Raw genomic sequence first — 15,649 nt, 5'->3', positions numbered from 1 at the left:
ATTATTTTTTCTTAAATTTTCTGTAGAAATTGTGATAATATCGTCATCATGAGTTCTTTCTGCCACGTTAACCATGCTGTGAAAATCTAATATCAGCTAGAAAACACCTTTTTTTAACATATATTAAGTTTTTGACAGAGGGATTCTTGCAGAATACAGGAAATTAAATAAGATAAAAACAGCACATTCAGCATTAAAATACTGCCTGGTACAAAGAGGCCAGCTGAGTCATTCAGGTTTGAAAATCTTGGTGTTTTTATTGTAAGTATTGCATCTTCAACTTACACGGCTAGAATCATCATCAGACTGCATGTTTTACAAAGGATGGCCACAGGTTCAGAACAACAGGAGGACTCCCTACGTGGGACTGCTCGTTTGGTTGGGCTGACTCGACCCCATGGACCCGTTTGCTCAAAAGCCAGACGCCAGAATGGAGTGTGGTTTACAAAAGACACTGTAACTTCCACTTTGTCGTGGCTGGTCGGTACACTTCTGGCCGATAAGCTGCAAAACTGGAACTCAACGCTCCTGGAAAGTGAACCTGAACCACAGTCAGGACCGCATGTCTAAACCTTTAAACACAGAGGTAAAAATATAGCTTTGTGATCACCAGCTTATGAAGATATGCTATTGTTTTGAATCTGCAGCATAGCCAGAAACTCTTTGTCAGACATCCCAACTAACCTGGGCTGATCCAGGACCAGTCTGCACTGAGCTGACAGTCGAGCTCAGTTTACTTTCAGTGCAAAATAATAGCTGCAATTTATGTGACAGAACCTTCACTCCCCGTTATCTGACGCTGGACATATTCGCCATTCTTATGACGAATACACAGACGTCTGATATTTACTGAGAAGTAGATGGGAACCAGCCCAACTGAGATCAGTGCAGACTAGTCATGAACCAGGTGCCTCTCTAAAGCTCAGCCTTGGTAAGACGTGTAGCACGCACACACACACACACACACACACACACACACACACACACACGCACACACTCACATGCTCTCACACACACTCACATGAGAGAGGACAGACCTGGCTTCAGTGAAATCAGTTCTTATAGTTTCTTTTATCCCGTCTGGGAATACAAGATCAGAGCAGTTTGCCACATGAGACAACACAATGAGTGCCAGACAGTTTTCACACATTTCAGTGATAAACAACAAAACCCAACACTATCAGAGTCGCCCCAATGCAGTAAAACATATACTGTACTCCGAGCAGGGTAAAACACTAGGATGTGATCCAGGTCCGCACGAGGAGTGGAATTCAATTACCGTCAAACATGGGACCTCTTTTTTCTTTCCTGTCAGCAGTGCAGGTTCATAAAACCAACATATGAAGACGAAAACAAAACAAAAAAAGAGTTGAAGGTTAATAACTTAAACAGGGGAAGAATAAATGTAAACTGTCCCTCAGAGAGAGAGATGAAGAGAGAGGACACTGAGGTGTTCTGAGGTGGTTTTGGCATTTTTTTTTTTTTTTTAAATAATCAAGCACCAGAAGTGGTGACTTTCTGATTCAGTGCCAAGTCCAACAACCTCAACATAGCTCCGCCGAGAGCTTACATGTCAAACTCTACACCTTAATGATGTCCTTCAGAGAACCCAAAGGATTTGTTCTTTTATGTCGAGTTTTTTTTTTTCTTTAAATCCTCAGTCGGAGGCATTGAATTGTAAATGTAAGACACATTTTGTCAACTAAAACACAAGTCTAATAGAGACTACAATCCTCTTAATAGAGGAAAGTGGAGTTTTAGACCCCCGTTATTGTGTAGTAGCTGGCTCAATATCTGCCAGTAAAGTCTTGGCTATCGATAAACCTTGTGCAGAGATGACCCCCCTCCGTCAGCACAGACCCAAAAACAACCCAGACAGGAGAACTTATCAACAAGATGGCGAATGTTTCACCTTGAAGGCTGGTTATGGAGGGAAGCCATTTTGTCTGTCTTATTGTTTTAGATCTGCATTTATCCTCACAGGCTGTTGTCAGGGGGGTCGGCTCCGGACAAGGCTGGTGACTCTAAACAGGCGAGGCTCAGCACTAGGAGCAGCTTAGGGGCCAATTACATTTCAAGTGTCCATTGAGTTAAACATCAGAAAAAAAGAAACAAAATGGCTACATTTCTTTACCCCTCCCCACCCAAAAAAAAAAGCCATAAAATATACAATTCTTAAAATAAGGAATGAGGAATAAGCATCAAAAAGAGGAGTAAAATAAGACAGAACCAAAATAAGTTAACTTCTTTTTCCCCGTTTGCTTGTGTTCTTTGAGGGATTGAGAAATAAATATCTTAAAAGGGAGGTTGTTGTTATTTTCTTTCACATACAAAAGGTTCCATGTGAGCTCCATGAGAGAAAATGATAGTGGAAAATAAAAAATAAAAACAGTGGTTGAAGTGCAATTCTTAATGCCAGTGGAGTTGGGATGGCGAACATTGACATCATACAACCCGTTTTCTCCTTCCCACACTTCAGGCTTTCCCTCCACAGATCACCTGACCACCAGTGGAATGCCGTATACAGCTTATTTCCCCCCCAAATTCATGAACATTATAAACAAGAGAAAAAAAATAAATAAAAGAGTGCCACACAAACTCAGCGTTCTCCCATAGAAGTCATAATGGGTCCGCTTTTCTTTTCTGCAACTGGGAAGTTGTTCTGTTTTTTTCTTATAATCGCTTTGAAAAGTAACTTTTCTTCTCCGTCAGCGCAGCAACAGAATGAGTAACTTTTAAAAGTTTCCACCAGCAAACCGAACAAAGTGATAGCGTCCATGCCACATCCACCGCCAACTCTGAAGAGGATAAAATCGTTCCAAAAATGTAATTTAAAATGCACAATAAACACAGGTCAAACAGCAACAGAGGCAATAGTTCTATCCATGAGCTCTAACTTTTTTTTTTTAAACTCCTTTTTAAGGTTTAATTCATTAAGCTATTTGTATGTACAAAATAAGAAAAGAAATTTGCTTTTTGGACGGTCACACAGTCTTTAGGGGAGAAGAGAGAAAAAAAAAATAAACGGGAAGGAGTTCAAACTGACGAGACAAAAAGGACTACAAGAGTTATTGCTTGTTACTGCTGGAGACAGGATGGACATCTATTCCAAAGTTTGTTGTCGTTTGGACTTTTTCCTTGTTGCTGTTGTTGATATTTTTTTTATTGTAATTTTTTTTTTTTTTTACCTCTTGGTTTGTGCCGTTTCTATGGACAGCTCTAAAGTAGGCAAGTGCAGGATAGCTTTTTGTAGCTGCTTGTCGAGGGCAGAGAAACCAAAACAGAAAACACACACACAAGTTACAATTTCCACTCTTTGAAAATGCACTGAGCACCCACATTCAACAGGAATGTTGTTGTTTTTTCCTCCATTTTTTTTTCTTTTTTTTGGTTGTTTTCCTCGGTGCTTGGTTGGAAACAATCACTGCAGACACACTTTGTTTTGCTTTACAAGCTTCGCAGTGGTGGATCTGATCTGCTTCCCCGTTGGTTTGTTTCACAATAGCACCAGTTTGAGTGTCTGAGCTTCTGCGGTGTCGAGCAGAGGATATGAAAATAAACAATAAGACGGGGGTTAAATTCAGGGATGATGGGACGTTAGTCACGCTCAAGCTGTGTTGATATGGCAAAGTTCACCCACAGTCTTGATGATAGTCCAGATTAGATGTGCTCCCGTTTATCCAGGCCCAACACCAGAACGTTAAGAAGGGATACACAGGACCAGCTCAACACACACACACGCATGTACACACACACACACACCACAGGAGAGAGAACCAAACAGAAACGCTGAATTTTTTCAATATCCTATGAATTTAAGTGCATTTTGGATCAAATCAGGGGTTGTGTTTCTTTAAAAAAATTCAGACACTTCGTTCATTTCAATTGTGTGGGTTTAAAATTGAAGATGTTGAACAATTTTAAATCAATCAAGTCTCTGATCTCCCATTGAAAGAAAATTAAAATCAGTTGGCAGTTTCACGTCTGTGTTTGGGTCCCTGGTATCGGTGTTGGTCGGGGCGGCTCAAAGTTCAGGAGTGACGAAAAGCTCTCAATGGAGCTCCTCAAACAGCAGCGCAGGATGGAGGTGGGGGGCAACTAAAGGAGCTGGAGCTGCTGAGAGGCAGGAACGACGGGGACGCCATTAGCTGGGGGGCGTGACCGTCGTCTGAGGTGACTGGGTGTGTGTACGTAGGCATGGCTGGATGGACAAACAAACGGGAGGGCAGGCGGGTTTGGCGGGCAGGTGGTGGTGGCCGTAGTGGTGCGGGGCTCTAGGAGGAGAAGGCAAGTTTGACACTGCAGGAGGAGTAGCCCTCGTCACTGGCCATGCTCTGCAAGCTGCTGTGGTCGTCCAGGTCGCTGGTGCTGGCTGTGCTCACACTGTCCAGCTCTCCATGGGAGAACTCCGTGCTTTCCACGTCCACCTCGATCTCCTCTGCAGCCGAGGACAGAGAGATGAATGGAGAGAGGGCAGAGAGAAAGAGACAAAACTCTTTAGTGGACAACACATTAGTGTGGGGATAATGAGATTTGCTTTAAGGATAAGGCAGGGGATATTCTTTATTTTTTCTTAGTCAACAAATTCCACAATAAAAACAACACCAGCACTGCTACACAATACTTTATAACATCATTTACATCACTATATTGCAGCGGTCCATGTAAATAAATGAGTATCCTGTTAACTTGAGTTTCACTTGGTTGAACCGGGATGGAACCAGATCAGAATGACATAAAGTAGTAATACTTCACCTAACCAAAGTTTACTTCAAACCTTTCGAGATGTATTTACTTCTTACACCTCTGTCCAGGTATTTGAGTTGATTATTTTCACCTCATTTCACATACAGTCCCAGAGGGGCTCTGACCGGTACAACCTTAATGTGGTAATATTAGCCCGAGAGCAGATGGATGGTTTGATGGCCTTGTAGTTGCCAAATTAAAATCCTGTTTAAAGACTGCGGCCTCACTCACCTTGGTCAGAGTCAGAGCGGTCGGAGCAGAGGGTGGAGCCCACACTATCCATGCGTATCCTCTCCCCCTCCCCTGGGCTGCTCTGGGCTGCAGCACTGCTGCCGCCCCTCAGCAGCTCCAGCTGGCGCTGGAGGTGTCTCTGCTCCCGCTCCAGGGACTCCAGCTGGTATTGGCTCTTCCTGTCTGCCTCTTCAAGTTTCTGGTCAGGAGAAAGAAAAGGAGGAGGCAGATAATAGGTTAATTGTGTGTGGGGATCAGGGTGACATGAGAATGTATAGATAAAGTTCAAGTGTTTAAGAGTAAAGGACAGCCAGATAAAATCACGTTGAGAAAGAAAAGTGAGACACAAGAAGAGTAGATGGCTGCACACATCGATCGTGACAGTGAAGAAATATAGAGGAGATAAGAGTGAGAGAAGAAAAGCTGGTAGAACCGCTTAAGCAACAGTGCCTAGATGCAGAAGAGATGGATGTTAGACTATAAAGAAATTCCTTTCATATAAAAGGCTGTCAGAATACAAGCGGCACAAAACAAACAGCAGCTGTTTTAGCATTCAGCACCAAACTCGCCGTGTCCCTTGGCCCTTTTCCTGCCAGCTCTGAAACCCCACGATGATTTCCCTCACCTGCCTTGTTTACACCATATCACCTCCTTTACCCGCTGCCTCTTTCCGCCTTGTGCCATGACAATATAAGCGAGGGCCGTGGCAGGGACTGATACAGCCATGTGCTGTGCTCTAACCTTGTAGCCTTATGTCACGGTCGCCGACAGTGATGAGCGTGACTCCCGGCGACGGACCAAAACAATGGGCCGTCAATAAGAGATGGAGAGACTCAAGTTGACAGCAGCAGAAGTGCAGAGTGATGACGGCAGTAGTGGGAGGGGGGCCACGACAACAATATCAGCTTTATGCTTCTCAGTTACGTGAGTGCACACTACTGCAGGCCTTTCCCATGCAGACTGCTCAATCTCTGCCAGTCACATGCCTGTTTTTTTAAGTGGACTGGAAATCGTGAAGCAGGATGTCTTAACGTGTTATATGCTCTGGCAGGGAAATTATTGCCAGTGACCAGCTGAATGCTGGCTACATTTTGGCTGAAGTTTGTTTACATGAGCCAATTTTTAATGCTGTGGTAAATGTATTAAATTTACACATCTAGATTTGGATGGAATTATTCATGGATGTACTTCAGGTCTACCCTTCATTGGATTTATTCTGTTTACACCATTTACACATTCATAAACTAAAGTGAGCCATACAAGTGTTACAGGTCCTGTATGTGACATTCAGAGCATTAATATAGCAGCAAACTAGTGTTTGCTCTGTAAAGATATGGTGCAGTAATGACGTCCTGGGCAAAGAATGAAGTCACGCTACCCCTGTGTGTGTGCTGTAATCTGACCTTTACTGTAGTTTGTTGTGGTAAACTCTTAATGCATGTGTGTATCTTACTTGCTAGCTCATCACCACCGCTTTGCACTGCACTCATACAATAATTACAGCTGATATCGGGACGGCATCATGTAAGGTTTAGTGCCCACTCTCTGGTTTCCTGATTAACACCTTTAGCTGTGTCAGCACTGTTGTTGTTGATTAGCTCTGTTTATGGAGTTAGCACCGTTAGCTGCAAGCCGCCAGCTCAGCCTCCTCCATGTTGAGAACCATGTGCAGATATCTCATATGCTGTGAATTTCGCATACAGCCCCTTTAAGGGCTTTGAAATGAAAACAGCTAGTCGTTGAAAATTGCAATAAAAATGCACACTGCTGTCAATAAGCAAATGTAATCAGGTTCCCCTCAAATACATTTGTGCCACGGCCTCCCTGCCCCTGCAGCAACACAAACAAATTACGTATCAAGAGTGATCCCAGCAGACGGTAGTTGAATCTGGCAGCAAAGGTCAAAACAAACACAATCCAAGCAGGGATTTATTTATTGTTATGGCAGTGCATGTTAGTGTATTTGTATCAGCCTATCATTCTGATCTCATTTCAGCAATAAATACGTTGTTGTCTTGTTTTCATCTTTGCTCTGTTTGGTTGCAGAATACTTCATATTTTTATTTCTTTGGGGTCAAATGCGTTTCAGACTCGAACACTGCTCTATTTTGCTTGCTTCACTTCCTTCTTTCGCCCTGTGGTTCATATTTACATGTCGTCAGCTCTCTGTGGGCTAATCATCCCGTACCTTTATGTGTGCTTTGGCTTTGTTGAGCAGGCCCAGGGTGGTGTGGCGGTTGCAGTCAGGTCCAAGGGGTATGAGGGCCTTCAACCTCTCGAGACACAGCCGCAGGTGAGCTCGTCTGCGGAGAAAAGACAGAAACGGTGTGAAAAATGAAAAACGAAAATGTGATCTGTATTGCAACCTTATATCAATGGTCAGGAGGTTTCTTAAGGGAAATTCACTCTAAACACTGTTTAAACCAGCTGCCCCCTGTGTTATTCAGTCGATTTCTTTTATTTTCTGATGCACAGATTACAGGTTAACACAGACGTTAAGATGTTTACATGACTTTACACCAATCCCTAAAAAACCCCCAACATATTCACATCCGTTGATAGTATTTGCTGAGCATCTGTGGATTTTCTTCTAAAAGACCTGCACTTCAGCACCTAAATGCAAGCAGCATTCTGTCGTCTTGGTATGCAGGCTCATTAGAAGACATTGTATTCTTTGTGAGGATCCAACAGCTGCAGACCTGGCTCATGTATTGTAAATCCCCAGCTTATCGTTCAACAACACTGCAGGTTACATATGATTCACTTCCCACATAATCCTCTGCAGGTATTTCTTGCACCCAGCTTTAGTTACCCTTCTTGCCTACATTACAAACAAGTCTTAGCTGAAAGGGGGGGGGGGGGGGGGGGGGGGGGCAGGGAGGAAAGGTGTAATGGCATTTCCTAGACCCTGCTCGGCTCATACGCTCCATCATTCTGACAGTCCCTTATTCTGTGACTGCAGACAGGCCAGGGGTACTATCTATCCTGCTAATGGCTCCGAGTTGAGAGGTAAAGAGTGATAATTGTGGCTATAACACAATCAGCGCTCCATTAGCAGGAGCTGCCCTTTCAGCTCGCCTGAAGGGAAAAGTGGAGAGACATTAAGAATCAGTGGACTCAGCGGAGCCACCCAGGACCTCAGGAACTATCTCTGGGGGGAGTCCAGAGGAGACAAGCCCAGGGGACCGGAGCAGGAATTCACTGCACTGATTACGCCGGGCCAGACTGCTCTCTGCTATGCTCTGCTGCTTTAAGACTGGTGGAGACATGTGAGCACTGGCTAGAGTATATCCGTCTGTGTGCATGTCAGCGTGTGTGTGTGTGTGTGTGTGTGCGCGCGTGTGTGTGTGTGAGGAGGGGAGGTTCAGCTATGCGTGGATAGTGCTGCCGATAAGAACAGGAGAGAAGAGCAAGCCATTACACCAGAACAGTATGCGTGAGTGTGTGGTGCTTAAACTACGTGAACGAGACAAGTGCTGCATGTCTGGGGAGTTAAAGAGGAGGTGCCCTGATTCCGTCTGTTGTGCTATACCTTGATGATGTCACAAGACACACACGTTTTCAACCTGGGACTTGGTAACGATGATGAGTCCGGCTCAGGTCATCTGTGTGTGTAATCACTTTTATCCACAGGAGGGAGCAGAGTCCACCTTTGCTCTTTAGCTGTGAAACGTCTATCTGTGTTTGCCTCATCTGAACCCCGACACACACATGCACACTCTCAGTCACACACAGATATCAGCTGGCAATTAATCACTTTCTACTCTTTCTACAGCAGCCTGAGGGGGATACACACAGCTCCACCTGGGAGACGTCTAGGACACACTACAGAGCAGACAACATGGCAGAATATCTGTCTCAGTAATTTCAATTCTGATCATTTTTTTCAACACTGCGATTATGATTATTACTTGATCATGAGGAAACCAGGCATTAAGTGCATACTGCTAACCATTTTCAAATTAAGTAGGCCATGTACATGGAATGTTTAAACATTGCTGATAGGCCAATAAATAATTTATTGTGCAGCTGGAGCTGAAGAGCTGACACAAATATAATTTCACATTACGTGCAAGAACAAACATGTACTTGCTGCTGAGCGTCCCGTTTTTAATCTGTAAAATGTGTGTAACACTCATGCATGAGTAAGGACATCTTGTGCGCTCTTACTTTTTCCTTAGTCACAAACATTTTTTCCACTCACAGGGGCGAGGGAGTGCCTGATATAGAGGGCTGCGAGGACAGAACAGAACTAGACACACAGGTCATGTGTGGGCCCGTATGTCCGTCTAGCCTGTCAGGCGTCGTGCTAACAAACTCCAGACACCGGAGACCACCATCTTCTCCTCGACTCCCATCGAGATTAAAACAACCATCTCAGCAGACAACCTCAGATAACCCCCACTTACAGCCACTCCTGTCCTTCCCCACCCTCCCCCTCTCCCCTTCTCCCTGACCCAGCTGACATGATGAATGTACAGAGGAAGCGGAGGGGCACGCTGACCGCACAGGCTCCGCAGAATATCACCATCTAACTCTGGCTATGACCGAAATATCCCATTATGGTGCTTAGGACTAAGACTTCGATTAGTGAGTGCGGTGTGAGGCGTCACTTGTCGGGCTGCTGAATCACCACTTTTTACCGAGTCAGTGTCAAACCACAAACACCTTTTCACACCCATATGATGATGATGAGGAGGAGGGGGCAGAGGAGGAGTCTGCCACGCTGTCATCCTCTTCAGCACTTTGAGTCCTAGTTTTGTCCTTTTCACAGCAACATTCTGCACCGTATGACCACATGCTACTGGGTTGGCGGCTACTGATAGGCAGACATGTGAGACGTCTGCGTGACATATTGTCCTAATCTCTGGGTGCATGACGTGCTCTGCTGTGGAGCACTCTGATAACTACAGGAGCCCCCGAAAAGCATAAGAGTGAGTGACGGAGGAACAGAGTGTGACTGTGAGGGAAGGAGAAGAGAGAGCGTGTGCTAGAGTGTAATTCACTGCCATCACGTCGGGCTGCCTGGCAATGGGAAGTCAAACAACTGGAACTCTTATTCTCAGCTGGCTAGTATTTCAGAAATCACTCTGGGAGAAAAACGATTATGTCCTCAGAGCTGCAGGCAAAACTAAAGATAATGGCAGAGACTGGTTTATCATGTTAGTCTGCACCAGCACTATCTCTAGCTGTGTCACTTAGGGGTTAAAGGTCATAAGTTACTAGCTACTGGTGATGCCCCCAAGACGGGGCCCTAATCCCTGAAAAGGCTTGTTTATCATGTCGACCCACGGCCAAAGAGCTTAAGCCATTTGCAGCTTACGATATGAGTGGCGGCTTGTGACCATAAATACCTGCGTGCTGCAGCCAGAATCTCTCTCTGCCTCTGCCCTCTTGTAGCCACGTAACACAGCAACAGAGCCTACTGTTTCCCCAGTTCTTAGAAAAGGCTGGTGCTAGTTACATAAACTGCAATGGATTTACTGTGCAGCCCCATAACTCCATGTCCTCAGCTGCTAAAGCTAAGGATTGGTCAAGTAAACTTAATAGGAAGGATGTGACATCACAGGTCAGCAGGCAGTGTCAGTAGGTTGCTGTTAATGTGGGTGAATTGACCTCATTTTCATCAGGGGTGAAACTGCTCTCCTGAGGGTAGTACTCTCTAGTGATTAGGACTACATGTATTATTTTTTAGCTGTTATTGCGATGTCAACTTATGAGATAATCACACTGCAAAAGACATTTTGTGATGTGTAATTGCACTTACTGATTTTTTTTTTTTTAAGTTAGCCAAAAGAAAGTATCAGCAGAAAACTGCACTTAAAAATGTATCTTTTCTTTTCCGTGTATACTTGACATGAGCCCAACTGACCAGGCCGGGTTTGGAGAAATATTATATTATATACAAATGATTTTCAGGTTTGGCCGCCTTGATGTTGTGCTTCATGTTCTTTTTAGTAAAAATATAGTGTAAAAATAAATAAAAATGATGTCTGTGTTGGGCTGCTTCTTGCTCAGTGCTGAGGTTTGTTATTTACATGACAAAGCATTAACAGAACACAAAGGCTATTTCAGCTTTTCTTTTCTTCAACTTACATTAACTGTGTCATGGATGGGTTGGTTGGAAAATAAAAAACAGAATGTCAGGTTCAGGACAGGCTCAGTTACTACTCTTCCAAACTCAGGTCAGTTCAGACAGATGTTCAATTTGTTTAAAGACTGTTGAAAACAATTTACTTTAATTGTTTTAGTTCAACAAGTAATTTGTTGTATTTTAGCAGTATACCGTGCTAGTTAAAGATCCAAAAGCAAAAACAGCTGTATTGATAGTTAGCCATGTTTAGCTCCATATTACAATCACTTAGACTAAAAAAAAATCATAGATGCAATGATTATAAAAAGCCAAGTTCACATACGAAACAACTAAAAAACAATCACACCTTCAAGTACTGAAAATAATCAACTGCAGCAAAACAACAAAAATCAAAATCAAAAGTCACAACTGCAATGAATGACAGGATCTTTATGATAACAGACAGTGTGGAAAACATCAGTACATAAACACAACATAAAGTGAGATATCACTAATGCAGACTAATAGTGAAAGCTATAGCTTTGCCCCTCAGTATTTCCAGTGTCTAATGAATGGCACAGCGAGCCATTGCCTGAACGGGGATCTCTTCATCTGTGGTGGATTACATAACACGTGGCCAGTTGCTACCAGGACCTGTGCTCCAAACTGTCACGCACAGCAGGGAGATCAAATCCCTCGCTGACAATAAGACAACACAGGCAGAAAAGCCTTGTTTTGCCTCGTATTTTGTGGTGGGAGATTCCTGGGAAGGAAGCGAATATAATAGCATGTTTCACTTTGTTTTTGTTTGGTTTGTCTTTTTTTTTTTTTTCCGTTTTGCTGCCTTGCGGGTATACCTAAGCTAACAGCTGCTTTTGAAATCCCACGCTCTCTCTGGTAGTGAGGCAGTGAGCTTCTGTGAACTAGAGTCTTAATGCAGATCGATTCATAATGTTACTGGCTATTCAAAGGAAACCACATCTAAAGCCAATCTCCCACGAGTTCACAGGAGTTGCCTGGAACTTACAGTGTAAATGTGTGCGGATTGTAACAGCATTCATAAAAGAACTATAGAGACGGGGAGCTTTTAGTTTCCACTTGTTAATGAAGATGGTCATTTCATTTTCATACTTCTACACAATCAAGTCTGAATCAATGGTGGCTTGGTTCAGACATGACCCTGAAACATAATGAAATTATTTTGAAATAAGGGCGAAGCATGCATTTCAATAGACACATTGCAAGTATAATTCCATCATTCGCTAAAATTTCAGCAAAAACAGACCAAGGTAAAAATGTCTTCTAAAAAATAAAGAAGCTGATTTAATACCCTGCTATGCACAATCAAAAATAGAAGATTTAAAGTGTGCAAAATCCTAAAGGCACGACCTGCAGGCTCGCCACAGACACAGCCAACCTTCCCTTTCCTCCTGAGACAATGAGACACTTCCACTTCACCAGTGTGTTGTGTGTGTGCATGTGTGTCTCTTTCATGCTTGTGTGTGTGTGTGCTCCTGTGGCTTGTGTTCCTGATGGGCCCCAGATGGGTACGCAGGCAGGCAGCTCTGCCTTTTGGCTTTGACATGTGAGCGAGCAGCCAGCCGGCCCCGGGTCACTGCACCACACCTTTCCTCCTCATCCACCCTCCTCTCTCATCCCGGGCCCCCCCTGAATCACGTGCAGAAAGACCTGCCCTTTTCTCCCAAATTCGACTACTTTCAGTGTCCTTTCCTTGCTGCAGTTCAGCCGAATTCAAACGCAAAGCCCTGCCTCATTTGTAAGTTTAAGTAACACTGGGAAACATTTATACTAAAACAAATCCGTCGTCATCTCTGTACCGCTCTTCATCTCACTGTGAGCGGGTTCAGTCGTTCTTGAAATGCGTCAAACTGCCTCCAATGTGATTGAAGCAGAGTCCTTTTTAAAGAAGCACTTTGAAGCTCTCCCTGTTGGTATGGGAGAGCTGCCCACCACAGCTCTTACAGAACCTACGCACATCATATGTACATCTCTCTCTCTCTCTCTCTCTCTTGTCAGTACAACGAACAACAGCTCTACTGCACTCAACCTCCCTCGTCCTTGTATCATCTCATGCGCACAAGCAGAGTGCATGTGCCTTTGGACGGGCGCTGAAGGGCGCGCACACACACACACACACACACACACACACACACACACACACACACACACACACACACACACACACACACACACCTCTGTGTGCATACATGCACACACATATCTGATATCTCTGTAGTCAAAAACTAGTGTCAGACAAATAGCCCCTTAAATTTCTGTGTGACGTGAAACAAGTGTAGTGGCAGCAACAAGCTGCAATTCCATCAAGACAACAAGAGCAATCAGCACAGTAGTGTCTTGAAAATATTCCAGTGACTCTAGTAGGATAATGCTAGAGACAAGTGTGAGGGTATTGTTAACACCCTTAGTCTTGCTGAAATATCAAAACATAGACTGTCTTGTCTTTTACATTGTTAAACAAACATTTTCTCGCATGACTTCATGATGAACCCAGAATCCAAACAGGAGAAAATTCTTAATGAATTAAAATCACGGGGGTCCATGTTTAACAACAGCAAAACTACATCAAAATATCCATTTACAAACTCTCACACAACTCGTACAGTATAATCCAAGTCTAAATTTATCCAGTTGTAAACTCAGTTCTTCTTAAGAACATGCATTTTCTCTTAAACCTTACTATTTAAAACCCCTCCACATAAACAGTCTGACACGCAGACGAGTAAGCAGACTAAGCTTGCTCAGGTGTGCTTCTCAAGGATTCGTCATTCACCATGGAGGCATGCGAGAACAACAAAGTTTCCTTCATGAATTCAAGGTAACACAGGGTAAGTAATTGATTATACGAATAATCATTTTGTGGGTGAAGTATTCCTTTAAACTGCATAACAGGTCTTTCCAACCACAGGAGGTTCTCCCACAAGCAATAAACAAAAAAGAAAGAAACTCAGGAACTTCAACTGTATCGTAACTGCAGGAGCCGCATTCAATTTTTAAGCTGGGCTGTAGCCTAGTTGTTGTCCACTAAATGTCTGCTGCTGCCAGGTCAAACACAAGCCTCCAGACTGCAACAACTTATTCAGCCTGTAAGCAAGCACTACGAGTCTCTGATATTAATATTGGTATGGGAAATACTTACTTAATAAGACACTAAATGTAGCCAATATCCTAAAAACTAAGTAAGAAAAACAACATTGAAATGTGCAAACTTATTTCTCAAACCAAGCCATATGTTTTTATCCATTATCAACAATTTGCCAATTGGCACATGAATACACATGAGGACCTTATAGTCTCTGAGTTAGCTCCTGAGACACTTTGGTTTTTGAAGTTCTACATTTTGTGATGCTAACAACATCTAATCTTCCAGTATTTTCCTTTCTTATCCTGTTTTTAATAGGGCACACATCATCTGAATTTCCTTTTTGTTTTGCAGTGATGTTATTTTCAAGGTACTTCTTTTGACTAAATTACACAAAACATCATTTCACTTGCATCCTGTCACTTTGAAGACAATACTTGATGGTAATTAGGGAGCCATCCAGACATTTTTTCTGTCTTTTCTTTGTTGCTTACACAAACTAAAAGCCTCAATTGATTATCTCATGTGTCTGTTAAACAGACTGAAATTTGTGCAGATCTAATGCATGGCGTTTTCTGTGCGCAGTGAGTATTGAGAGGGGAAGAAGCTGAGCAGAAAAAAGGGAAAACACATATTCATGTAAGTGTGCTTTATGTGTGCATAAAATAAATGCCAATAAAAGAACACCTGGGCCTGAAGAGTGGCATGGACAGAGTAGGATTTGTTAATTCTTTTCATAAACCAAAAGCAGCTGAAAACAGCACCGACAAAGCAAGTGGAGTTTCTGCTTATTCCTCATTCAAAGTCCTCTGGAACCTGCAGCGTTAGTCGAAGCGCAAGCGATGGAGAAAAAAAAAAATGGCTGCCCTAGATTCCAAACTTGTGAATACATAAATAATGGATAACTTCTCAGGCCATCCAAGATGTCTGACATAATTACTGGACGTGCTCTTAAAAGGGGAGGGTCAGATTTCCAGCCCAGATACCAGTCAATACACTTCTCTCTGGCAAATCCCACACTCTCAAACCCATTTAACACACACACACACACACACACACACACACACACACACACACACACACACGATTTGACCTACTTCTAATACATGCAGAGGGAGAGGAAATTTGACCCTTCACCCAGTTATTACACTAATTACACATCACCAATGACCGTCTCAGCGGTAAATCTCCTAAATTGACATGCGAAAGGAAATTAAGACATCATTACACGGGCCCTCTTAGGGGAAAAAAAAATAAAAACTTGACTTCGTGAGGGAGTTCTATTGTTCATCCTCTGCCTTACTCTTCTTTGAGTGTCAGGGCTCATTTAAAGCAGCCGCAAATCATGATTCTCAGCAATGTCAAAGATTATTGGAGTGATTAGAGTATTTTGTAATGCAAAGCCTCATTTAAAGTAGACTAAGCCATGTCCATGGAGCACTACATCAAATCAGCGGCAAATTATCTCACTGTGTGGT

General features: G+C 43.2%; 1 protein-coding gene across 2 annotated transcripts in view; it reads right to left on the bottom strand.

Moving 5' to 3' along the window:
• Positions 1 to 231: 231 nt before the first annotated feature.
• Positions 232 to 15,649, bottom strand: part of mxi1 (max interactor 1, dimerization protein) — a 34,989-nt gene continuing 19,571 nt past the window's right edge. For both annotated transcript variants that reach the window (XM_050044050.1, XM_050044052.1), the window contains exons 4-6: positions 7,166 to 7,280; positions 4,978 to 5,176; positions 232 to 4,438 (exon numbers count right to left, since the gene is read on the bottom strand). In XM_050044050.1, coding sequence (XP_049900007.1) covers positions 4,275 to 4,438; positions 4,978 to 5,176; positions 7,166 to 7,280 — 478 coding nt within the window. In that variant the 3' untranslated portion in view covers positions 232 to 4,274. The remainder of the gene's footprint in view (positions 4,439 to 4,977; positions 5,177 to 7,165; positions 7,281 to 15,649) is intronic.

The sequence above is a fragment of the Epinephelus moara genome, chromosome 5, assembly GCF_006386435.1.
Source record: "Epinephelus moara isolate mb chromosome 5, YSFRI_EMoa_1.0, whole genome shotgun sequence".
Classification (NCBI taxonomy): domain Eukaryota; kingdom Metazoa; phylum Chordata; class Actinopteri; order Perciformes; family Serranidae; genus Epinephelus; species Epinephelus moara.
Note: the sequence above shows the minus strand (reverse complement) of the source record. Positions and strands in the feature narration are given on the sequence as shown.